Raw genomic sequence first — 26,210 nt, forward strand, 5'->3', positions numbered from 1 at the left:
CTTTCCCACCATTGGCAAGGAGGTCAGTCTTATCCCAAAATGTCCCAGCAGGGTCTGGGAAATGTAGACAAAACAAATGCCTTTGCAAAAGAGGGGCTCCCTTCCCTACAACCCCCCCGCCAACTATTTTAAAGCACTGTGTTCTGGTTTGGGCCTTTCTCCTGAAGTGTCTCATCTGTTAGCATGTTACCTTTTGGTTGACTAAAATGAAAAGTAATTATACATAAAAAATATAAATCAAAGTATTTTAAAGCCCTTCCAAAGGATATGCTGACTTTTGTGATTTGACTTGCTCCAAGTATATCATTTCATCATTTGGAAGTGTACTATTTAGGTAGCAAAAGTCCAGGATGGCATTCAATTCCTTGATGCCAACTCAAACCTTCAGTTGTGTATCATTTCCCTTGTTCAGGCTTACTTTAGTTTCCGTCAGGATTAGCATCAGTCTATAGCAACAGGCTAAAGCAGAGTGGTTCATTATCGACTGCACATCTTCTTGGCTGTGTGCCTTAAAAGGTGCAATCATCAGTATACAAGTGACTGTCTTTAGGGCATGTGATGAAACTCAGAGCCTGTTGAGTTGAAGAGTTTGTCAGAGAATCAGAAGACTTAATAGCAGCACTCAGCTCCCCACTGCATCCTGCAATATGGCTATTTAGAATAAACCAAAGAGGCCCATTATTTCAACTGGTCTCCTGGGCACAATTTATTAAATTACTGCTCTTCGGGACCAAACAGTTCAAGGGATATGGTGAACTCTTGGATGAGTATGGGGGATACTTGGATAGAGAGGAAGGGATGAATCTAGAGGTAAACCCAACATGATTTAGTGGTAGGGGGAATTGTGAGAGTTGAACAACCACAAGGAGTAGGAATAATTTCAAGGTTTCAGACTTAAGGGAACAGGGAGGAGAATGGTATTGTCAATCACGACAGAAAAGCTAGGTAGAGAAAGGGATTTGAGGGAGATAAGAAGCAGTTTTAGATATACTGAATTTAAGGTGCTAGGTAGCCTCTCCATTTGGAGATGCACCGGAGACAAGAGGAAACGTGAAACTGCAGAAGGCATGAGAGGCCTGCTAGTTTATTTAGAGAGGTGCTGGTATCCATACCTATATACGTCCACACACTAGCAGAGGGAAAGACTGGTTTATGTTTACCTGGCGGCCCCAGTTTTGCACACAGAGGACACAGTAACTGTGTGGAAGGGGGTGTTGGGGCATGGATGTGGAGGAGGCTTGGGGAGATGGCTGGGATATGACAGAGGGGCTAAGGGGCATTTTAGGTAAAACCCTGAAAATATAGGAATGGAGAAGCCTAAAGGGTAAAACTCCTAATTAACTTGAATTTTAGCACCACCTAATGGTGGCAGAAATCACAAACAGAGCATTCATCCTCTATTACAACATCCACATTTAATTTGTAATAACAAAATATTAAAATGTTAGCTTATTAAAGTGCTCAACATTTGCCTTAGGAGAACTTATCCACCCCTGTTTTTGGAATGGTTCCACTGTTGAATATTCTGAAGGGCGCAATGCATTGCCAAAGAGAAAAATTCTTCATCACAGATGATCCCCTTTAATAATTAACATCATCTTTTTCTTTAGTCACAATGCAGACATTGTCAACTCTCGCTGATGTAAGATGGAAAAGAAGTTTATTGCTGCATTTGAAAAGAAGATTGGCATATTTGGCTAAATTAGTTGTGTTTTTAATATATACATAAACTGAGGCTACACACAACTTTAAATCATAAAAATTTAATTCTCAAGATTTTGTAACCACCTGATCTTGACGTCTCCGTGACACGGCAAAACGTTTAAGACAACGTACAACAGATAGTAACCGTTTTAAGAAAAGGTATTTATTATTTACACCACTGCTACAGTCCCTTAAGAACAATATATACCATATTTATTTGAAAGGGTCAGATTTCTTTCAAATACAAGAACTGCATAATGCAACACTGTCAATAATGCCAAACAGCAGTCACATCACACTTCTATAGTGCAGGCTTAAGCAGCGCAAGTAAATGGTTCTTTGAAAACAATATGGCTAGGTATAGTAATTGAAACACAGTGCTTGCACCTGGACAAGTTTGAATTAGAACCAAGGAGGTTTTGTTCATGCTTTGCAGGGATAAATCTGAGTCGGTTTTTTTGAAATTTAGTGCTTTTTAACGGGTTATGAAAATGGTTTTTCAGCAGAAGTGCTTTTACTTAGCCACCAAAATAATATCAGATTTTTCTCCCTTCAGCTTTCAGTATCTGTCTTTTCTATTCCAAGAATCCACCTTTTCACACTATGGCATATTTGCCTTCGGGGTGGTGCTTTCCAGTCTCAAAGTAAACCATCTTGCACAAAGAAACACTGACACACAAATACATACCAAACTGAGACAGCTTGCAGTTTAGAGACCTAATACTGGAACAGGAAAGGGAAATGATGTCTTAGACGAGAACTGGAGGGCCTGCTAAAATTTCCAGGATACCAAAAACGGCTCCTTCCTCAACTGTTTTGGTCTAAACCAAGTAACTAAAATCCTATTTCCAGTTTCAATATGGGTTTTGGTCTTTATAGAGCTTAATGATACAAAACATAAAACTTGGGAGTCAATTATTTCAAAAGTTACTAAATGATATCTTTTGGATAACTACCTAAAAGCATTTTTCTCCATTTTTAGTGAAAAACATTTACAATAATCATGGCAGCAGTGCAAGAAAAAGTACTGTTTTAAATAGTGACATTAATGTGTACAAGAAAAAGAAACTGGCTTTTTTTTTTTCCTTTTAGCTTATTGCTGTGATCTTCAAAAAAAATGTAAAAAAACAACCCAAAACGAAACAAAAAAACACAAAACAAAACTGGAAGACCAAGTATAAGCAGTCAGTCTGGTGTTTGCTTCAGTGTCCAGCACTATTATAATATCTAGCAAAAAAGCAAGGAAAGTTCCAAGGATCTTTAATCTTCGATCAAAATGCCAACAAGCGTTTGTTAGAATTATTGTCCTTGCTTCTTTGAGAGGTATCTGCAAGAAAATATTAAGATGAAAAAGATGTAATTAAAAACAAAAAAAATCTAAAGATGTACCACCAGAGAGATACGCGTAATGGAACATTTCAAGATAAAGATATCTGTAAGGTAAAATAAGGATTTATATTAGGCAAATGAATTGATATTACTTTATAATTTGTAACCCTGGATGCCTAGTTTTGCCAATGGGAAATTTTTCTCCAAAGATAGGCCCTTCAGATAACAGACCAAAAGTGTAATATTTTCATCACAGATATCAGGAAGCAAAAATTGTCCGTTTGTTCCACAGGTTTTTTCTTCTATAAAACTAGTGACAATCCATCACTGAAGTGGAATCTATATGAATTTGTAACCCACAACCCTAATTTACAGCGTGAAAATGAAAGGGCATGTTCTTATTGCTATGCTTAGGGGTGCAAGCAAACACACACTAAGAAACAAATACCCAAAAAACAAATACATAAACAAATTTCACAAACTTCCAAGGTCCCAAATATGTTCACTATTCTCATCAAAATCTGGAGCAAATGGATTCCAATCAATTGCAGGATTAACCTCCTGCAACACCTCTGCACTAGGATCTGTGACCTTTGGACATTTGAAATTTGCTATTCACCTTATCCTCAGCACACCACAGCATGCACATATCTACAAACTACATATTTATATTAATGTCTGTCTCCCCCTCTAGACTGTAAGCTCATTGTGGCAGGGAGCATGTCTACCAACTCTGTTGTACTTTCCCAGGTGCTTAGTACGGTGCTCTTTTACACAGTAAACACAAATGAGTTACAACAGTTAGCTGACAAGTTACAGACATTAATATAATTTATAATTTAAAGATATGTACATAAGTACTGCGGGATTGTGGGGCAAATATGAAATGCCAGAGGTCACAGATATGAGTGCATAGATGGATGCAGAAAGGGAAAGAAAACTGGGGCAAAGAGGGCTTAATTGAAGAAGACCTCCTGGAGGAAATTCTGACCTCAATAATGCTTTGAGGGCAGGGCAAGTGGTGGTATGATGTTTCTGTAGAGGAAGGAGTTACAGGCTAGGGGGAAGATTTGGGAAAGGGGTTGGCAGATGAGAGTGGGGCACAGTGAGCAAGCAAGCACCACAGGAGCAAAGTGTGCAGGTTGAAATAGGACATCAGTAAGGTGAGGTAGGATGGGATGAGCTGACTGAGGGCTTTAAAGCAGTCAACCACTATTATTTATTGAATGCTCACTAGGTACCGAGTACTGTACTAAGAGCTTGAGAAAGTACGATACAATTAGCAGACACATCCACCACCCACAATGAGCTTAAAGCTTAGAAGGAGAGAGAGACATTAATATAAATAATTTAGACAGATGCTTTAAAGATAGGAGGTGTTTAAATAAAATGGAGCATCAATCAATTGTATTTATTTAGTGCTTACTGTGTGCAGAGCACTGAACTAAGCTCTTGGGAAAGTACAATATAACAAAGTTGGTAGACACGATCCCTAACCAGAACGAGTTTCCAGTCTAGAGGAGGAGACAGACATTAATATAAATTAATTACAGATATGTACATAAGTGCTGTGGGGCTGAAGGAGGGGTGAATACAGGGATTATGTCAGAGCAACGCAGAAGCGAATGGTAAAAGAGGAAATGATAGCTTAATCAGGGAAGGCCTGTTGGAGATGTGCCTTCAGTAAAACTCTGAAGGTGGAGAAAGTAATTGCCTGTCAGATATGAAGAGGGAGGGGGTTCCAGGCCAGAGGCGGGATGTGGGTGAGAGGTCCACAGGAGATAAGCAAGATCAAGGTACAGTGATTAGGCTGGCCTTAGGAGTGAAGTGTGAGGACTAAGTTGTAATAAGAGAGCAGCAAGGTAAGGTAGAGGGCAAGGTGACTGGGTAATTAATTTGAAGAAATTCATTTGAAGTAATTAATTTAAGGTGATTGAGTGCTGTAGATGGTAAGGAGTTTCTGTTTGATATGTAAAATAAAAAAAATATGACCTCACCCACCTTCCCTGCACCACCTTGTACTTTGTATATGTAAAGGTACATATTACAAGAAATGTAAAATATAGAAAGTACAAGGTGGTGCAGGGAAGATGGGTGAGGTCGTATATAAGAAGGCTGTGACATGGGAAGGAGATAAATTAATCAGGGGAGCTTCCTGAAGGAAGCAGAATTTTAGAAGGGCTTTGAAGTTGGGGAGAGAGTTCCAGGCAGAAGGAAATGAGCCAGGAGTCAGAGGGAAATGAAGCACAGTGAAAAGATAAGCTTGGGAGGAGAAAGATGGGCTGTAGTAGAAGAAAGTGAATAGGTAAGGAGGAAGATACTGAAAGAATGCTCTGAAGCAATGTTCAACAGTTTGATGCAGAGAGGAATAGAAGCAGGGTGGTCTAGTGGATGAAGCACAGGCCTGGAAGTTAGAAGGACAAGTCAAGACATGATAAATTATATATATTAACGTCTCTCTCTCCTTCTAGACTGCAAGCTCACTGTGGGCAGGGGATGTGTCTGCTAACTCTATTGTATTGTACTCTCCCAAGCTCTTAGTACAATGCTCTGCACATAGTCAAGGCTCAATAAATACCATTGACTGACTGATTTAAAGCATTCAATCAGCTCACCCGACCTCTGTGTGCTGCGTGACCTTGGACAAGTCATTTAGCTTCTCTGTGCTTTAGTTAACTCATCTGTAAAATGGGGATTAAGACTGTGAGTCCCATGTGGGACACGGATGGTGTCCAACCTGATTAGCTTGTATCTACTCCAGTGTTTTGCACAGTACCTGGCATATAGTAAGTGCTTAATAAATACCATCAATTGATTAATTAACAAATACCCTAAAAATAAGTAATTAATGAAGGTTTTTTGGGACTGAGAGAGCTGTGTGCAGGATGACATTTTGGAAAGATGATCAAGCAACAAATTTACAAGCAGCTGGAGAGGCTGGAGACAGAAAGACCAGTGAGGAAGGGAAATTCAAATAGTCTAGATGGATATGATAATGATGAGCAGCTAGACCAGTGGAGGCAACCATTTGGATGGAGAGGAAGAAGCAAATTCTGCAAATGTTGGGGGGGGGGGGGGAATTGCAACATTTAGCAACATGCACAATACGGAAGTTGCAAAAGGGAGAAAAGTCAAGAGTAATGCCAAGGTTGTAGGCTGCGGAGATGGGGAGGATGCTGTGGTTAGCTGGATTTGGGAGAGAAGATGATATGTTTGAACTTCAGTGTTAGCAGAACATTCATACGGAGCTGGCCAGCAGGCAAGAAGAAATAGAGATTGTAGATGGGGAGAGAAGCTGGTATAGTAGTAATAATAATAGTATGTATTAAGGACTCACTGTGTGCAGGGAAAGAAAACAAGGAGGAAATTAGGGTAGCTAGCTGTGAACACACTCATACTTGCAGACGCTTTCATAAACAGCACTATGTATAACAATTTTACTAAAAGAAATGATAGCTGAAGCCATGGGGTGAATGGATGTGAAATATCTGATCCTATCCCTAGAAACCTGGAGGTGAAGGGGTTATAATTCTGTTTTACTCTCCAGCATCAATCCTTCCAAAGAATTCACTAACTATTTGAAAGTTTTAGATATTTCCAAAGCACTTATTGTCAGAGTAAATAAACTGATCATACGGATTTAGCTTATAAAACCAGTTGAGGTTTAGTAGATATATGATTTGGCATAGTAATACAAAGAACGCTTCAAGGTTCTACATGGGAAATATATTTAGAAATTTCCTACTTTAAACAGAAATGCTAAACTAGCAATTTACTGGGTCCTAAGATAACCGGGAAGAGAAAAAAGTACTCTAGCACTTACCTTTCCCAATGTTTGTGATTCAGTTCCAAGAAGTCATCTAATTTTGCTATTTCCTTGAGGTACTGGGTTAGCTTTAAAAGCTCTTTATCTTTATCTCGATTCAGGTGAGCCTTCATAAATGGCCTTATCTAATTGGAAAAACAAAGATCATTAATCATTACAGACTAAAGTAAAAACTTCTAATCAATTAATATCCTTCCACTGACACATGAAGTAATGAAGTCTGTCTTAAAACCCTAATTACATTTCTTACTCATTACCCTCACTTCATTAAATTGAGGGCCACCGTACTGTCAGAAAGCTTTTCAATCCTTCACCAATTCTATTATCTCATAGCACATGAAACGCTATCTTGGGGAAGTAGATTTTTACCATTCTTTAGCCTTGTTCTCTAACGTGGCTTTTCTGTAGTGCTTCAACACTTCTCCTTTTAACATACAATATGGCTTTGCTAATTTCTACCCTAGGTTGTTTCTCTCTGATTGGCCAAAACAATCTTCTCTTACCTTGCATCTTCTTTGTGCAAACCAAGTTCAGTGAAGCAACACTAAAGCAAGAAAAGTTAAATGATAAAGCCCAAATAAGGGTATCTGCTTATCAATGTTAGGTTTAGTGGTTGCCTGGCTAGGTTTAACTTCCTCAAATATTAGAAACAAAATCCACTGCACCTGAGTAGCAAATGTCAAAACCTCTTTTAAACTATTCCTTTGTGCCATTTTAAGCAACTATGTTATTCTATTCGCCTCAAAATTCACAACCAGAATACCTGAAATACTCATTTAGACTAAATAGTAACTAGTTCAATTGTTCAATTTTAAAAAGTCTAAAAGAGCTATATTTTTCATGCCCATTCCTAGAATATAGTATCAAATAAAGAATTGTTAGAATATACTCCAATTTTGAGCCATTTCTCTTTTATACTGGAGAGATAACTACAGAGAAATGGAAAACTCATGCAAACCGTGTAAGTGTTGGCTAAACTGTTCTTTGGAAAACAAAATCTGTGAACTACTTGCTTTATTCTTACCTTGAGAGAACCTGGTCTTGAAATCTATTCCAAGTTATGTCTCATTAATTAACTTTACAGTCATCATGGACTATAATCTTCACACTCAATAGTTTTCTATTAGTTTAGTGAATTTTTATACCGACAGCTAGCCGTAGGCACTCACACCTACAGATGCTTTCATAAATGGCATTGTGTAGAATCCTCTTACTATAAGAGTATACTTACATCAACATCAGAACTAAGGGTTCTAACAAACTTCAAAATGTTTTCTTTCTAAACTGCATTGTCTTCATTTGTAGAAACCAATAGATAAGTTATGGCATTTTGCCCTAGGTTTCCTTATTATGCATTAAAGGCAATGGTTCCTGATAAGTTTAATGTCAGGCTGGCTACTGGCCTGACGAGACATCTTCGGAATTACTTTAGTACCTCCCTTTGTAAAATCAGGACATGACTTTCACCCCCTCCGCATGGAGCATATGAATAAGTTAACTTGACCTACCTTGGTCCTTTCCCACTACAACTCAGAAAAGCCAAGTGTGTAAGCTATCACCAACCTAGTTACTGCATCAATTTCATCTCTCACCATCAATCCTTTGCTCAAAACCTTTCTCCCCCATACCTCCTCTAAGCATTCTTCCCTAACTTGCATCTCACCTCCCTATTTTCCTTCCCTTTGTTTCTCCTACCTGTAATTTATTTTAATGTCTGTCTCGCCCATTAGGTTGTAACATCTCCCGGGGCGGGGATTGTGTCCAACTTCTCTATTCTCACAACAGCTCAGTAAATGTTCTGCACACCGTAAGCACTAAATAAATACCACTGATTGACACGAAATGGTAGGTTTGGGTTTTCCACTGTATTTTTCCTATACCACCATCTTAATATCTGAAGGTCAGCTATTATAACCATTCATAATAGCATTTGGCGGTCTAACATTTTAAAACATTCTCTCGGTTTCAACGACAGAGTTTCTTAATTTCTGAGTAAGGAGCAATACAAATCCAAATGGTGTTCCTCCTGTTGTACTACAATGGTGGGCCTGGAAAGTGGTTGAGAATTTTAGTTTATATGTAGTAAGCTGAGAGCTCTTTTGCAGTCAGATAGGCTTCAACATGCTAATAAAAACCTGGATGAGCTGGTAAACAAAGAAGATGTGATTCAACCCACACTGGGTTGGGGGGGCACGGGGGGGGTGGGCGGTGTCAGTGTAGTTACAGGGCATTTTTTATGGAGTGACATGATTGTAAATGTTACATGGTTATACTGAGCTAGAGTGATCAAAATGTGCAAATTATATTTTATTTTAACATAAAAAAGTATACTTTTCAGAAGTGCACCAATATGAAAAGTACCATTCCAATGTATTTGGGTTTTTCATTCTACAAATGAAAGCAATAACAAAAGCTGCAGGAGCTACATGTCATTTCAGTGTCACCTTTTAAGTTTTTGTGTTCCAGGCTTAAGAATATTTCCTCTCAAAATGACTACAATTTTTGAATACAAATTATACTGTTTTCAAATTGCTTTCTGTTTTCAATAGTCATATCTTCAAGATTTAAAGAATACATTATTAACAGAATAAAGTTACCTTTAGTCCATTTTGTGGGTTCATTAGAAAATTTCTTCCAATATCATCAAACATAATGGTATTTTTCTTACTGTAAAACTCTGAAAATTTTCCCCAAATAACACCAAGAGGTTTTACCTGAGAAAAAAATATGATATTTTTCCATTAAAAAACAAATACAAATCATGTAACTGGTTCTGTGTTATTTATATCAGATATTAGCTTTCCTTAGGACGCTCTTCATTCATTCAATCATAATTATTAAGCGCTTGGGAAAGTACAATACTCAATTAACAACCTTCAATGGGTTATTTCTAACTACCTGAAGTCAGTAATTTCAATTCAAATAATTATCTTAAAATAAGAACAATTAAAAAATAGTTTAAGGTAGACGAGGACAGAAATGATCAAATGAAGACATGCTTTTTCAAGTATTTAAATAAAGATCTTCCAGTTATAGCTTGTTTGCAAATTTTCAAAAGCAGATTTAAAAATTTCCACAAAATGTAAAAGAACTATTCAAGAGAATTATGATTAAACTTTGTAGATTTGGAATTATTATTTAAATTTGCTGAGCTGCAGGTCATATGATAAATTATTCTTTTAAACTAATGCAATACTCATTTTTGTTTTGTTTTCCCCTCCGCCCCCTCTAGATTGTAAGCTTGTTGTGGGGAGCGAACCTGTCTACCAACTCTCTTGTGTTATAGTCTCCTAAGTGCTTAGTAGGGTGTTCTACACATATTAAGCACTCAATAAATACCACTGATTGATTGATTTGGAGTCATTTTGCCTTCATTTAAATTGTGAGCTCTGTATAAAACAGGAACCCTTTCTAATCTGATTACCTTGTAAATATCCCAGCATTTTGCTTAGTGTGTCACATACAGTAAGTCCTTAATATATACCATAGGCATTTTTTTCATTTAAAAATACAATTTACTTTTGCTTTAAAAAACACATTTAAAAAAAATATGTCTCAGTATGCATTAATCATGAGTATCTGCAAGTTTCAAAAAACTCAGTTTTTTGAAGTCCAGTGTTCTAAATGGTTAAAATGGAATTATTAATAATAACAATAATAATTACTGTGGTATTTAAGAACTTACTATGTACCAAACACTGTACTAAGAGCTGGGATACATATAAGATAATCATGTCTTGCACAGCACCTTGTCCCACATGGGGTTCACAGTCAAAATAGGATGGGAAACAGGAATTTAATCCCCATTTAGTTGAAGTAGAATAGGGAAATGGAATTAAATTCCCATTTTACAGATGAGGAAACTGAAGCACAGAGAAGTAAAGTGACTTGCTCATCGTCACACAGCAGGCAAGAGGCAGAGCTAGGATTTGAACCCAGGTCCTCTGATTCCCAGGCCTGGGCTCTTTCCACTAGGCCGTGCTAGTTTTCAATTAAGTGCTATTATATGAATTTCTTCCTGAGGCTAAATCCTGGCTCCCAACTGTTAAACTTACTAAAATTTCAGTTGGTGCAAAGGCTTAATCAAAATAGAAAAACAAAAGCTAAAAATAACAACATTAACAAAAAAAAAACCCAGTAAAAGTCTTCCTTTTCTCAACTACAATCAACAGAATTTACTGAGTGCTTGCTGAGTACCCTATCAAGGGCCTGGGAAAGTATAACAGAGTTGGTAGGCACAATACCTGCCTACAGTGAGTTTATAGCCTACAGTCTATATAATCTTTTTCAATGTCTTATTTTGGAAAGTCTCCTTTTCCCCTAACTCAAAGGATAACTGTCCTCTTTTTAATCAAAAATAACTACATTAACTGCATTTTTGTGCCTAGAGGTAAAACAAAATCTTCCAAATATGAGAAAAGTGAAGCAAACTGATGATTTATAATTTAAAAATATAGAAAACGCAAATACTTCTTACATCTATAAGTCCTCTCCTTGGAGTGTGTACTGTTATCATGGCAGCACTATCCAACATAAAGGTGATTTTGTAATTTGCATTTGTGCTCACTCCCAGTTCCTACAAACATAAAAGTTAAGAACTGTGGTTTCAAGAGTTGCAGGGCAGTTTTGCTTCTCCAACCTTTTTCTGTAATACACAACATTCTTTTGAAACACTGCATAGCCTCTACAGCAACCCCAAAGCACCATTTTCTGTTAAAGCACACTAATCTCATTGTCATTTCCTGAATCCCTTAATTTCACCTGAATGTCTGCCATTTCCCTAGTAGCAGAACAGGTTCACTCTAAGTCCCAAGACCTCAGTCCCAGGCAAGGCCTGGAGAAAGTACACTGTGACTTACAGAAATGTATATATCCCAAACCTCAAATGCGGATGTCTATTCCTTGCTCTTTGTGGAACCAATGGAGAAGAAATCCTGAGCCTTGGAACTATGCTTGAATAACTGCAGAGAGGAATCAGGAGGAGGTGAGGAGAGGGTAGTTTGGAGCACTATGAGTATCTTAGCATAACAAAAGGGTGGACTGCCCCCCCAACTCTCCTGACAATCTTGGTACTTATTCTTTAAATCTACATCAACCTAGCATACTGGAAAGTAGCTAAAGGGAAAGCAAAAGGAACTAGAAACAAATGACAAATTCTCCCAAATAAGTAGGCTGCTCTTTTTCAAATGCAGTGAATTCTCTATAATGTTTATTCTAGATAGAATGTGAAAGCAGAATTTGAGGACATTCCGCGGATAATATGCATTTGTCTGGACTGAATGGAACTGTTGGAAGTTAACAGTTTTATACATGAAATGGTGATGGACATAGGATTAATATCAGTTTTTCTTAACGTGGGTTTGTTAATAACTGTAACCCCTGCATTCTAGAAATGACAGAGCCACATTCCAGAAGGAAAAGGGTCCATTTGCTTACAATTTCTATCTTCTCATGGATTCCATTCCTCTCAGGAAATAAGTAATTCTAATAGTTGGCAAGGAAATGAAATCTAGTGACCCCATCATAAGACAAATCTCTTGTCCAATCTAGGCATCCTTATTTTTCTAGACATATTCCAGTAAAATTTCATCTAGGGACTGTTGATAACCCAATGACAGTTTCAAAACTGGGGTAGGGGATGTCTTCTAAAATACTTACTTTCATTTTGGCTTCAATCCACTTCATATTTGTAGCAGCTAAAATATGAGGGAAAATAATGCAGTATGAAAAAGCTTGAATTTTCTAAGAGTAAAACTTCACTTCCTTTGATAAAGTACTTTTTTTAACCAGCAGAAATGACACTCGACTATTTTACTTTTAAACCTTAGAAGCACATGGAAATTTTGACAGGTGTCCCCAGGATAAAATAAATAATTCTCCAATGGTTTTATACCTCGTTTAATACTCTGAGAATTTTGTGAATTAATATTAGTGTAATAAAACAGTTACATTGGATGAGAGTTAGGAAGAGCACAGGGAGTTTTTTAATAAAAGATGCCTTTTATTGCATCTGTAAGTAATTACATCTGGGTTTCCAAATGCAACTAAAAGCAACTAACAAGTCTTATATGACTTTCATTCTACTAATCAGTTCCCTCTATACCTGTCTCCACGAAGAATACCAAACAGTTACTTGAAGGCATTTGTCTCTGGAACCAAAAACCACTGAGGCAACAATTTGTCTTTGACCCAGCTATTATTTCTGGAATTCACCTGAAAGAATAAAGGCCTACTCCCATATTATACTTCTGAAGTTGTAGAATATTTAATCGTTTTAAGACTTTTCTTTACACCCAGTGATTTTAAAAATTTTGGCAACAATAATTCTTGTTTACCAAGGTTAAATTTCATTTTGAAATTATTTTCAGTCTTTCTAAAAATATTAGTCTAGTAAGAGCTTCAATATCAGGTATTGTCAGGAAATGGGAGGAAATCATTACCTGGTTAGTGGAAAGAGCACCTGATTCTAGTCCGAGTAAGCCCTCTTGTCCCCGGCTCACTCTCGCTTTTGTGTCATCTACACACTTGGATATTTGATATTCTTCCCACTCCTAACCCCTCAGCACTTATGTACATATCTCTAAAATAGGTATTACAAATTATTTATTCATATAATGTTTGTCTCCCCCTCTACACTGTAAGCTCACTATGGACATGGAACAAGTTTGCTAATTCTGTTGTATTATACTCTCTCAAGCATTTAGTACAGTGCTCTGCACTTAAAAAAATACCCTCGATTGATTGATTCTCTGTCACTTGTCTACTGTGTGACTGACTGTGGGCAAATCAGTGAAATGGGAATGCCTGTCTTCCCTCCTTCTTCGACTGTGAGCCTCATCTGGGACAGAGGCAGTGTCTAATCTGAAACCTGACGTTTAGCACAATGCTTGCCACATAAACACTTAATAGCATTATTATTATTATTATTACTGATATTGAAGAGTCAGGGTTGCTCAGTAAGGGGAGTTACCTAATAGAGAGGGCCAAGAATGTCCTCCAGGGAAATGCCAATCACTGATAAGCCAGTCGATTAGACTGTAAGCCCGTCAATGGGCAGGGACTGTCTCTCTGTTGCCGATTTGTACATTCCAAGCGCTTAGTACAGTGCTCTGCACGTAGTAAGCGCTCAATAAATACTATTGAATGGTATTGATTGAGCACTTACTCTGTGAAACAACAATAGAGTTGGTAGGCAAGATAGCTCCCCACCAACAGCTTACACTGGCCAACAAACTGAAGCTGTTTGTTAAGTCAGCAAAGTGTTGGTGCAAATCCCAAGGAAATTGTGCCTCTATTGAGAAACCACCAGATGATTCAAAGACCATGAACTTCTTCTCCCCAAGAGAATTTTAAACCTCTTCTTCCATGAGAGAAGCAGCCAAAAGAGTTTGTCTATGCACTGGTAATCTGAGAGGCCAGTTTCTGGTGCTTTCTGGGTGGCTAGGTGCCAGATAAACTTCACTATATTTTCCTAGTATTTATGCATCAAATATTGCTATGTAAGATCATACTGTGGCTTGGAGGGGGGGAATAAATTACTTAAAGACAGAATAAAGTCTAATCACTGACAGTTCCAGAAACAAATATTAATCTTCTAACAAACTCAGTTATCAGAAGTATCACAGGCTACTGAAGGTTCACTCTTAGGAATAAATGTTATTCTTCGGATGATTTGTTGATGATGTATTACACTTGCAGTTTAGGCAAACACAAACATGCTGCCACCAAAATCTTAAACGAAGAAGTCTGACACTTAAAATTTAAGCTATTTTTAAATCAGACTATGTGGAGGCAGGACAGCAAAAACATTTCTGGTATAGAGGTAAACCTTACAGAGTCAAGTATTCCTCAAGCAAAGCTCCCTTAAACATAAAAATGTATCTTACACCATATTACAATATCATAATCTTCATATGCAGATGTCAGGAATTCGTGAAGATAGGGTCTCATTAACTCTACCCCAGTCTCTGCACAGGACCTGTGATCTTTAAAAAGAAAAACAACCCACAGACAAAACAGAATTACTAGAGTGGACAAACAAGTATAAACATTAATATGAATAAAATTTCCTACCAAGTTCAACAAAAAGCAGAGTTTCATATTGCTGTTGGCTGTAATTTTCTGGCTGGGTTTCTGTATTTGTTAGTAAAGAGTCTGCACTATTTACTCCTTACTTGGGATTGAATGTTAATGCCCTAATTGCAGTCTCCAATTTTTAAGCTGGATCCCCAATTCTGTTCTACTGTAAGGGCAAGGATTCCCTGAAGCTACACTATGTAAAACCATTACAAGAAAGCACAAGACAAAACCCAAAAGATGTGAACCAGTACAATATTAAAAATGGTAAATTATTTTTTAAACAAGAACAACAGTGTACAATTACCAGCTTAATTTACCTGCAACCATTTCTCCGGCCAAACCAACAACTTTGACTCACCATCCTGCTGCCTGACTTTTAAATAAATATGGTGTTTTTCTCTACTCTAAAACTTTCATGTCCATAATAAAAGCATATCGATAATATTCTATTTTCAACATCCCAGGCTTAACATTTCCTTTGCCAGAGTTATACAATTAGGGTGGTCAATGATAGCACTTGGGAGTGACAGCCTCTGAGATGCACAGGATATCACACACATTAAGCTGGTTTGTAGGGTAATTCCATTTATACATAAGCCTGCCCAATTTGCCAAATTTTATATCATTTCTCCCCTCACCTAGGCTCCCCTTTTGCTCCACAGCCATTGTGTTCCTTTCTCAGGTCCAGCTGAACCAGGACACTGGATCCGAGCTACCAGAACTCGGCAAGATGTGCCATGGTGAAGAGAGGGGAGGCTCTGAAGACTAAAATACCTGACAGAGGCACTTGGTTCCATATCCGTACCGAACAGGAACCAGGAGAAAATATTAAAGAATATTCCAGCAACCTCCTCTAGACTGTAAGCTCCTTGTAAGTAGGGAAAATGTCTACCAACTCTGATATATTGTACTCTCCCAAGTGCTTAGTACAGTGCTCTTTACACGGTAAGCACTCAATCGGATCTGCGAGCACTGTGTGCAGAGCACTGTACTAAACTCTTCAGAGAGTACAATATTACTGAGTTGGTAGAAACATTTCCTGAATAAATCCTACTGTTAGATGGTCAGGAAATGGAAAGTTAGTCAGTCATAGGACAGTGCCAGTTGTAAAACCGGACAGCTGGACATCTATATACATGCATTTCGTGTGACAGAGTTCAGCAAATTTTAATGTATGGCAAAATTTTACATCAACAAATCTGGATCAGGGACAATGCCAAATGATACTTCAAAAGAAACTTGGCAGCTCAAAATCAAAATTTAAAATAAAATGTAACGCCGCACAAAACATTTGAGTGTCATAAAAGTTACTAAAAAGCAATCATTTTATTGAGGATACGGGAGAAGTAGCTGACTTACCAAATAGAGTGTAATCGACATCTAGTACCAAGAGCTTTTTCCCTTCTCTTGGAGGATTCAAAATTTCCACCTTGTAATCTTTAACTCTGCGTGAAATTTTTAACAGATTTTCTTCCCTAATGCAAAAATAAAAAAAAGGTCAAACCATTTACCTCTCCTTTAATATCATCTCTTCTGAAAGTAGGAGGTACTCACCGATTTTCTACTTCAACTACTTCCTCCTCAATGTCAAAATCATTGACAACGTCATCATTGTCAGGGGGTGGGCCCAAGACATCTTCCTGTAAATGTGAAGAAAATAACATAAAAATTATTTGGGATTGTATAATCCTAATATAACACCAAAATGACTGTTCATCTCTTACAGTCTAATGGGTCCCCAGTGTATCACAAGTACAGACCAATATAGCAGAGATCACACTGTAGAGAGGACCCATCCACCAAAACATGTAGAATTATTGACTGCATTTGCTGAATACTTCCTTTGTATCAAGTTTGGTACTAATCGCTGGGAAAAAGAACAGGGTTATTTACTCCTACAGTCCCTGGACCTCAGTGGGCCCCCTATATAAGAAAAGTAAAGAGAGAAACAGGCGACAGAGATACAGGAAGTGGCATGATAAATAATGCAAAAGGAAATTCACAAGTACATAAGAGCTGAAAAAAAAAAATAGTTTCCAGCACAGGCACATGTTCACTTGGGACTTGCATTCTAGCAAGCTAGCCTGTGACAGAGTCCAAGTATATAAAACTTTAAAAGCAGTGAAACCGGTGAATTTCCAGTGGAAGCATGTCTTACCCTTTTAATGGAACTTTTTTTTCTTGCTACTGTACCTTGCTCTCTAGAAAGCAGCTGCTTTATGCTAATACCAAGTCGCAATATACTTTCATTCATTTTTTTCTACTTTATTGATATGCTGGGATAATTCCCTTCTAACGTGCATAAACCTAATAATTCAATGGGACCAAATAATAACAAAAACAAAGATTTACCAAGCTCTCCTCCCGAGTTCCCATCATCATGATTTTAGTATTTGGTTTCAGTTTGAGGGCACCAAGCTTAACATCATTTTCTGCAGGTTTGCCTACAATAAAAACAAATTACTTTTCTTAGAAAAGTTGAGAGGCTGATTTTAGTGTTCCATGACATAAAATTTAACATAAAAACGTGTTGCACAATTTCCACAACATATTTTTAAGTAGAATATCAATTCACTACAGCTGAACAACAGTCTTACATTTAAAATTTTGAAAAGCAGTTGCCAATAAAGCAGCTTTTCTATCCTGCCCTAACATACATAAAACAAACTTATCCTTTATGTCAATGGGAGAGGCACTACTTTCGCACCAACTCATAAGTACCATACCCTAAAAAATGTTGGGCAAGCTTTTCTGTTCCACAAAACTGCCAAAAAGCAACCCTCTACAACTGGAGTGGAAAAAATGAAACACCAGAAGTTAGCAAAAATGCCTTTTAGTCTAGATGTAAATATTGTATACTGATATGCAAGTCATAGAAACCCTTTCAGACTGCCACAATTTCCAGCAGAAAGGCTCATTTAGGGGGGATAGAAAGCCCAGGCAGAATAGAAAGGTGCCAGGATAATAATGAGAGCAGTTACTACGTGCTTACAATGTGCACTTAGCCATGGGGTTGATACAAGAGAATCAGACTGGACACAGTCCCCATGCCACAAAGGGCTCACAACGTATGAGGGAGGGAGAACAGGTATCTTATGTCAATTTAACAGTGATTCGGATACTCAATGTGACCACCAACTCTATTGTACTGTACTCTCCCAAGCGCTTAGTACAAGGCTCCGCACACAATGCGCTTTCAATAAATACCACTGACTGATTCAAGCTTTGCTATTAGACTTTGACGTGACTGTTTTTACTACGTGACATTAGCAATGCTGCAGCACTAAAGCATATTTCTATAAATCATATATTGCCAATTATTTATTTACCTCTAGACTGTAAGCTCACTGTGGGCAGGGGAATATCTGCCGTTTTGTTTGATTTTGTTTTATGGTATCTGTGAAGCACTTACTAAGCGCTGGGGTAGAAACAAAAAATAATCGGGTTGGACACAGTTCCTGTCCCACATAGGACTCATAGCCTTACTCCCCATTTACAGATGAGGCAACTGAGGCACAGAGAAATTAAGTGACTCATCCAACAGCAGACAAGTGGCAGAGCTAGGATTAGAACTCAGGTCCTCTGATTCCCAAACCCATACTCTTTCAATGAGGCCACACCACCTCTGCTCTGTACATAGCAAGCACTCCAATATCACTGATGATGATGATGAGACGTCAGTTTGGGTAAGATGGATGTATAATCAAGAATATGACTAATGTAATCCTAGCTTAAGTCCTACCATTAATGATTAACTTTATATGTGATCTTGCAATGCTTATCTTCATAGTTAACTATTTCTGTTTGCAAGATGATTAATTTATGTTTGGGTTATAACTGGGAAGAACAAAACATCCCTCTGAAAGGTGCTTTCTGACTAAAGGATATCAAGGGTAATAGCAGCAAACAACAAATTACTTGAAATTCTATTAAGTGAAAACCCGCTGTGGGCAGGGATTGTCTCTCTGTTGCTGAGTCAATAAATATGATTGAATGAATGAAAAACAAGAAAAAAATACAAAATACACTCAGTTCTGCTATGCTGCATGTTTTCCTTGTGTATCTTAGCTAGAATGCCGCTAAAGAATTAGGAAGTGTTCTTCCAACAATGGATAAAAATGTGATGCAACGTTCGAAGAGAAGAATTGGGCGTAGGTATGCAGCATCAAACATGGGTATGACAATGAAAGCTTTCTTTAATGGTTTTGCAAAAACACCATCTCCTTGTTATGAGAGAACTAGGGGTACCCCAAGATAAAACAGTGTGAGATTGTTCACAGCTCTTAATCAAAAAAAACCAAAACAAAACAAAAACTTAAAAAAACAACAAAAAGAATTACCTTTAACTTTGAGCCCAAGCAACTTTTGGCGTTCCGGAAGTACTCCTGTAAGTGTTTTGAGAGACTGTTTGAGATCTAGCACTGTATCTTCCTCTGAAAGTGTAGTAATTGAATACTCCTGTCCACCCCATTTTATTATGAGTGAAAGAGACATCCTTGAAGCATATGACCAATGATTATACTGCCAGAAAAACCTAAAGAGGGAGTGCATAAATGAAAAGTCATTAAATTTTTTTTAAAAGTAGCAAAATTCTAAGGATTAACTCTTAGTGTGGTGGTTTAAAATTATTTTTTTCATAATATGAATTGTCTAGGTGTTTCCAAATGAACTCACCTTCACATTCACATCCACAAACCTGCTATTAAAATATTTTCTTTAATACTCTCCTTAGCAACCACTACTTGAGCATTATTCAAAGTACAAGAGAGATGGGCCAATTCAGAATTTTAAATTCAATTAGATTTTATGTGGAAACTATTTGGAGACTTCAGCTATCTTCCACATGCCCAGTTAACAGTAATTATTACAAAGAAAAAGGAAGTTTCTCACAAGTGATGTCCAAAACAATCATTTAAGTCTAACACTACTAAAAACTTCAAATGATACCCTAGGCAAGTTAAAATACTTTTGCTTCAGAAATCTTCCTTCCTTCTGCCAAATCTTACAGCCTACAGTGATCAAGTTAAGGACCCCTTTAGAGTCACTCTGAATATTCAGTTGGCATTTTATTTTTCAGTAAAATGAATTAGGAAGTTAGTTTGTCAACAAGACAATCTTCAAGCTGAAGGACGATTCCACTACCAGCTCTCAAGATGTTAGATGAAACAGAGGAAGGAGCCCTTATTAACATATGGTCAGAGATACACCAAATGCACACATTCCATACTTGTAACAAATGTATGTGTTCCAGTGGTACGACCATAATCTAAAACACGCGTACTCTAGAAATACAACAGCACTATTTCCTGACATACCTGCCCCCAAAGTTAAACCCAAGCACTGCGAGTAAATCAGCTCCTTCACACCTCTCTTTTCCCCAGTGCACTTTTCTATGCGGTTTTCTTTCCTCTCCTCCAAGTTTTTCCTCACACTGCACCCCCTACTCCAGTATTTTCTTTTACACCAGTGGCGCGTGCAGCAGAACACGCCACCCATCAGTGCCAGGAAAATGTTATCGGAGTCCTGGCTGAGACCCTCCTGGTGGAGAGACACCTGGATTTTTACCTTGCCTCCTTACCACATGGGACAGGGAGTCATCTTGCTTTTGTTTTAGCTTTCCCCTCTGTCCAGGTCCAACCTGTTGCATTTTCTACAGTCTCTGCAGCTGCCTGCTCTTCCCCATAACCCCCCAGAGGTCCCACTCAAGCTAATGCAGCTGGTCCAATTCCTGGTCCAATACCACCAATAACCCCAAACCCTGACCTCAGGCTCGCCCTCGCTACCACGAATGGCTCTAGCTCGGCTACTACGGACAGATGCCGCTACTGATCGCCATGGTGCTGGGGCTGACCGTTCTGCTGAAGGGAGACACACCAGAGGTCTCTGGTCTCCTTCTGCTGAGAATGAAGGAGGGGCACATGGAGAGAGGTCAGAGTTGGACAGATAGTGATGCCAGGAGTCGACAGGCCTAGGCAGTATCGTGCCTCCACCACAGGGCAGGAGGGTGGAGCAAGGTGGTCAGCACAATTGTGCCTGCAATTTAAGCTCCTCGAGCAGCAGGACCAGGAATAGCTGAATAATAAATATAATTATGGTATTTGTTAAGTGCTTACTATGCGCCAGGCACTGTACTATGCGCTGGTGCGGATATGAGGTGGTCACAGGACCTGTTCCACCTGGGGCTCACAATCTCAATTCGCATTTTACAGATGAGGTAACGGAGGCACAGAGAAGTGAAGTGACTTGTCCAAGGTCACACAGCAGACAAGTGGCAGAGCCGGCATTAGAACCCAGGCCCCTCTGACTCCCAGGCCTGTGCTCTATCCACCATGCCCCGCTGCTTCCCTAGCTGAAGGGAACATGGCACTTGGGGGGGTGTTCCTGGGGAATAAAAAGTGGTTCCTGGCCAGTGAGAAATGGGATGGAGGTAGCTGGCTCACATTAAGCAGGCTCCCTGATGTTTGGGGGGTGGGGGGAGCAAGGCAGGACCCAGGAGTCCACCATTGTGGCAATACCAGCTGGGACCCTAGGAACATATTACTGACTCTCCCTTGCTGGTGGACGTGCATAAACTTGAGCTTGGTACTGTGTACATCACTGGATTAAAAAAGAAATACTAGGGGGAGACACTGGAGGTGGGGACCAAGTTTGGAGAGAAGGTGAAGAAATACTAGGGGGAGACACTGGAGGTGGGGACCAAGTTTGGAGAGAAGGAGGGAGTAGTTGATGTGAGGATGGAAGGCCGTGGAGGGATTTACAGTGTAAATTTTACTTACCTGTAGAGCTCAGCCATCAAGACCCATGGCTGACTCTGCAACAGTACTAGCTAAGTGCAGAGCTTAGAACAGTGCTTGGCACATAGTAAGTGCTTAACAGAAACCATCATCGTCATGTAAATCTATGGAAAAATGTGCCTCACAACACACCCATCTTTTCAAAAAAATATAACCTGGTTGACTATGGGCTTCACCTTATTATATCATCACCATAAGTCTGTAAGTTTAAGAGCCCGGGCTTGGGAGTCAGAGGTCATGGGTTCCGGGCTCTGCCACTTGTCAGCTGTGTGACTGTGGGCAAGTCACTTAACTTCTCTGTGGCTCAGTTACCTCATCTGTAAAATGGGGATTAAGACTGTGAGCGTCACGAGGGACAACCTGATTATCTACCCCAGCACTTAGAACAGTGCTCTGCACATAGTAAGCGCTTAACAAATACCAACATTATTAAGACTGTAAAGAACACAAACTCACAACTGATGGATAATAAACTTTACAAATCCAACCACAGAATAGTGACTTTGGATCCCTCATAGCATCGAGGAAGAGTAAACAAACACAAGGTAATCATCATCATCACTCCCAGGTTCAACTTTAGCTTTCATGTATTCTTTCCTTGCATATCGGCATATACCCATTTTATACCAAGTTTCATAAATTCTACAAAGAGCATATGGGTGCTCAGGGTAGTAACACGCATCCAAAAGGAGATTGATGACAGAATACTCCAATTGGATGTTTAGCTTTCACCAACAACATGACTTTATAAATTCCACTACATCTAATATGGTATTTACCTCACATACTACTCTACTTAGAAAAGACAGATTTTTTTTTTTCCAAAGGAAACATAAAAACCAACGGTAAAGAGTTCCAAACTTGAACCTGAAGAGAAACCTTAACAACAGCCTGAGGGAGAAAGTGGAAAGGAACCCTTGTTGGGCAGGGATGTTCTCAATCTGTTGAACTGTACGTTCCAAGCGCTTAGTACAGTGATTTGCACATAGTAAGCGCTCAGTAAATATGATTGAATGAACCCTAAGGAAAGGGAGAGCCTTGGGTGACAACAAAGACAGAGAAACAGCATGGCCTAGTGACAAGAGCCTGGGCTTGGGAGTCAGAAGACGTGGGTTCTAATCCCCGCCCCGCCACTTGTCTGCCATGTGACCTTGGGCAAGTCACTTTACTTCTCTGTGGTTCAGTTCCCTCATCTATAAAATGGGGATGAAGACCATGCGCCCCACGTGGGGCAACCTGACGACCTTGTATCTCCCCCAGCGCTCAGAACAGTGCTAGGCACATAGTAAGCGCTTAACAAATACCATCATCACCGCTATTATAAAAGGTCTCTGAAAGGGACAGGTGGTCGAAGCGACCAATAAAGGCGGGAAGCCTTGGGAGACCGGCAGGATATGCAGTTGGCGGTGGCGGCAGGAGGGAGGAAGCTCTGAAAGTTTTGGTTTTTGGTTAAAAAAAAAAAAAAAAGGGCCCCAAGGGCAGGAGAGAGAAGAAGCAAAGGCTATGGGAGGTGAGGAATGGAAAAACCAGTGAAGCTGAGGTGGAGCATGCAACGAGAGAGAGGACTGTGCATGCACTAGTAGAGAGAACTGTGCATGCCCCGGGAGGGAGGACTGTGCATGCTGTGCATGCCCCGGGAGGGAGGACTGTGCATGCTGTGCATGCCCCGGGAGGGAGGACTGTGCATGCTGTGCATGCACCGAGAGAGAGGACTGTGCATGCAGTGCATGCACCGGGAGAGAGGACTGTGCATGCTGTGCATGCACCGGGAGGGAGGACTGTGCATGCTGTGCTGTGCATGCACCGAGAGGGAGGACTGTGCATGCTGTGCATGCACCGGGAGGGAGGACTGTGCATGCTGTGCATGCACCAGGAGGGGGAACTGTGCATGCTGTGCAGGCGGCAGAGCCGGGATTGGAACTCCTAACCTCTGGCTCCCAGGCCCGGGCTCTTTCCCCTAGGCCACTCTGCTTCTCATGGCTTAACAAATACCATCATCATCATCATCATGACTACTTGCCTAACTCATGCCCCTCTTCACAGCCCTACTGAGAGCTCACCTCCTCCAGGAGGCCTTCCCAGACTGAGCCCCCGCTTTCCCCCTGCTCCTCCTCCTCCTCCCCACTGCCCCTTCCCCTCCCCACGGCACCTGAACATATCCGTACATGCAACCGATGGCCCTCTTTGGTTAGGGACGTGTCTACATCCGTGAATGACGCGCAGACGTCTATAAATCCATTTATTTTGATGTCGACGGCAGGCTACTTGTTTAGCTCCGCCGCGTCCCCGCTTTGGACGGGGAGCCCGTCGTTGGGCGGGGAAGGTCTCTAGGTGTTCCCAGCGCTTAGCAGAGCGCTCCGCACACAGTAATGCGATCGAAAGGGGGGGATGACGGCGGGTGCTGCTCCTCCCGGTTATCCGCACTGCGGCCCCTCCTCCGCCGGCTCCCCGGGTCGGGCTGCGCTGTCCCGCGCAAATCGTAAGCGCTCAATAAATGCGACCGGATGCACGGATGGAGGTGGCGGGGCCCGACCCTTTGCGTCCCTTCCCGTCCCGTCCCGTCCCGTCCCCTCACCTGAGCCGCGTCCCGACCGGCGCTGGCCACTGCAGCCCGAGCGGACCCGCCGGCGCCCACCGGAAGTGCCGCCCGCCCGCCGGAAGTGCCGCCGGCGCCCGCCGGAAGTGCCGCCCGTCCACCGGAAGTGCCGCCGGCGCCCGCCGGAAGTGCCGCCCGTCCACCGGAAGTCGCCGGGAAGAGGGAGGCCGACGGGGCCCGGAGACCGCCCCGGGGGGGGCGGAGCGGAGGAGGGAGGGAGGGCGGATCTGGCGGGAGGAGGGCGGGCCTGAAGCCGCGGTGATCGGACGCACCGCCCAGAAGGCGCGCCAGGCCGCGGGCGACGGCCAGGCCCCTGCTGGCACTGCGCATGCGCGGCCCCCTCCCCCGCCCAGTTGGACCCGCCCGGAAGGGGGCGGGGCGGCTCGGGGAGGACATTCATTCATTCATTCATTCATTCAATAGTATTTCTGGAGCGCTTACTGTGTGCAGAGCACTGGACTAAGCGCTCAGTCAGCAACAGAGAGAGACAGTCCCTGCCCTTTGACGGGCTTACAGGCTTATCGGGGGAGACAGACCGACGAAAACAATGGCAATAAATAAAGTCAGGGGGAAGAACAGCTCATAAAAGCAATGGCCACTAAATAGAATCATCCATCCATTCAGTCATTCCGTTCATTCCATTCAAATTGGTAGTATTTATTGAGCGCTCACCGTGGGCAGAGCACTGGACTAAGCGCTTGGAATGGACAAGTCGGCAACAGAGACAGTCCCTGCCCTTTGGCGGGCTTACAGGCTAATCGGGGGAGACAGACAAGAACAATGGCAATAAATAAAGTCAGGGGGAAGAACAGCTCATAAAAGCAATGGCCACTAAATAGAATCATCCATCCATTCAGTCAATCCGTTCATTCCATTCAAATTGGTAGTATTTATTGAGCGCTCACCGTGGGCAGAGCACTGGACTGAGCGCTTGGAATGGACAATTGGGCAACACATAAAGATCATCCCTGTCCAAGGCCGGGCTCTCGGTCTAAACGGGGGAGACACAGCAGAGCCAAGCAACGAACCAAAGCAAGACAACATCATCAAGATCAATCCATTCGATAGTGTTTTTTTGAGCGATCAATTCATTCAATCATATTTATTGAGCGCTCACTGTGGACAGAGCACTGGACTGAGCGCTTGGAATGGACAATTGGGCAACACATAAAGACCATCCCTGTCCAATGCCGGGCTCTCAGTCTAAACGGGGGAGACACAGCAGAACCAAAGAGCGAAACAAAAACAAGACATCGTCAAGATCAATTCATTCAATAGTGTTTTTTGAGCGCTCACTATGGGCAGAGCACTGGACTAAGCGCTTGGAATGGACAATTGGGCAACACATAAAGACCATCCAGGCCCAATGCCGGGCTCCCGGTCTAAAGGGGGGACACAGCAAAGCAAAAGAGAACGAAACAAAAACAAGATATCATCAAGATCAATTCATTCATTGAATAGTGTTTATTGAGTGCTCACCATGGACAGAGCACTGGACTAAGTGCTTGGAATGGACAATTGGGCAACACATAAAGACCATCCCAGCCCAATGCCGGGCTCCCGGTCTAAACGGGAGAGACACAGCAAAGCCAAAGACAATGAAACAAAAACAAGACAACATCATCAAGATCAATTCATTCATTCAATAATGTTTTTTGAGGGCTTACTATGAGCAGAGAACTGGACTAAGAGCTTGGAATGGACAATTGGGCAACACATAAAAAACATCCCTTTCCAATGCCGGCCTCCTGGTCTAAACGGGGGAGACAGACAGCAGAGCCAAAGAGGAACGAAACAAAAACAAGACATCATCAAGATCAATTCATTCATTCAATAGTGTTTTTTGAGCGCTCACTATGGGCAGAGCACTGGACTAAGCGCT

The 26,210-nt window shown here is 40.9% G+C and overlaps 1 protein-coding gene across 1 annotated transcript; it reads right to left on the minus strand.

The window, feature by feature from the left end:
- Positions 1 to 1,643: 1,643 nt before the first annotated feature.
- On the minus strand, positions 1,644 to 24,386 carry UBLCP1 (ubiquitin like domain containing CTD phosphatase 1). Its single transcript, XM_001506471.5, has 11 exons — positions 24,308 to 24,386; positions 19,279 to 19,472; positions 17,291 to 17,382; positions 16,493 to 16,578; positions 16,298 to 16,413; positions 14,746 to 14,844; positions 12,518 to 12,555; positions 11,337 to 11,435; positions 9,457 to 9,573; positions 6,857 to 6,984; positions 1,644 to 3,031 (listed from the first exon to the last, which is right to left on the minus strand). Exons 2-11 carry the CDS (start codon positions 19,430 to 19,432, stop codon positions 3,004 to 3,006), a joined length of 957 nt encoding a protein of 318 aa, XP_001506521.2. The 5' UTR covers positions 19,433 to 19,472; positions 24,308 to 24,386; the 3' UTR covers positions 1,644 to 3,003.
- Positions 24,387 to 26,210: the final 1,824 nt, after the last annotated feature.

Source organism: Ornithorhynchus anatinus, chromosome X1 (genome assembly GCF_004115215.2).
Source record: "Ornithorhynchus anatinus isolate Pmale09 chromosome X1, mOrnAna1.pri.v4, whole genome shotgun sequence".
Taxonomy (NCBI): Eukaryota; Metazoa; Chordata; class Mammalia; order Monotremata; family Ornithorhynchidae; genus Ornithorhynchus; species Ornithorhynchus anatinus.

What these genes read in the sequence shown, in the direction of transcription:
- UBLCP1 (XM_001506471.5), bottom strand. Translation starts at nt 19,432, where the DNA reads ATGTCTCTTTCACTCATAATAAAATGGGGTGGACAGGAGTATTCAATT. An exon ending in GAACTCGGGAGGAGAGCTTG is followed by an intron (nt 16,579 to 17,290) that starts GTAAATCTTTGT and finishes TCACATTTACAG; the next exon opens with GAAGATGTCTTGGGCCCACC. An exon ending in CAAGGAGAGGACTTATAGAT is followed by an intron (nt 9,574 to 11,336) that starts GTAAGAAGTATT and finishes TTTTTTTCTCAG; the next exon opens with GTAAAACCTCTTGGTGTTAT.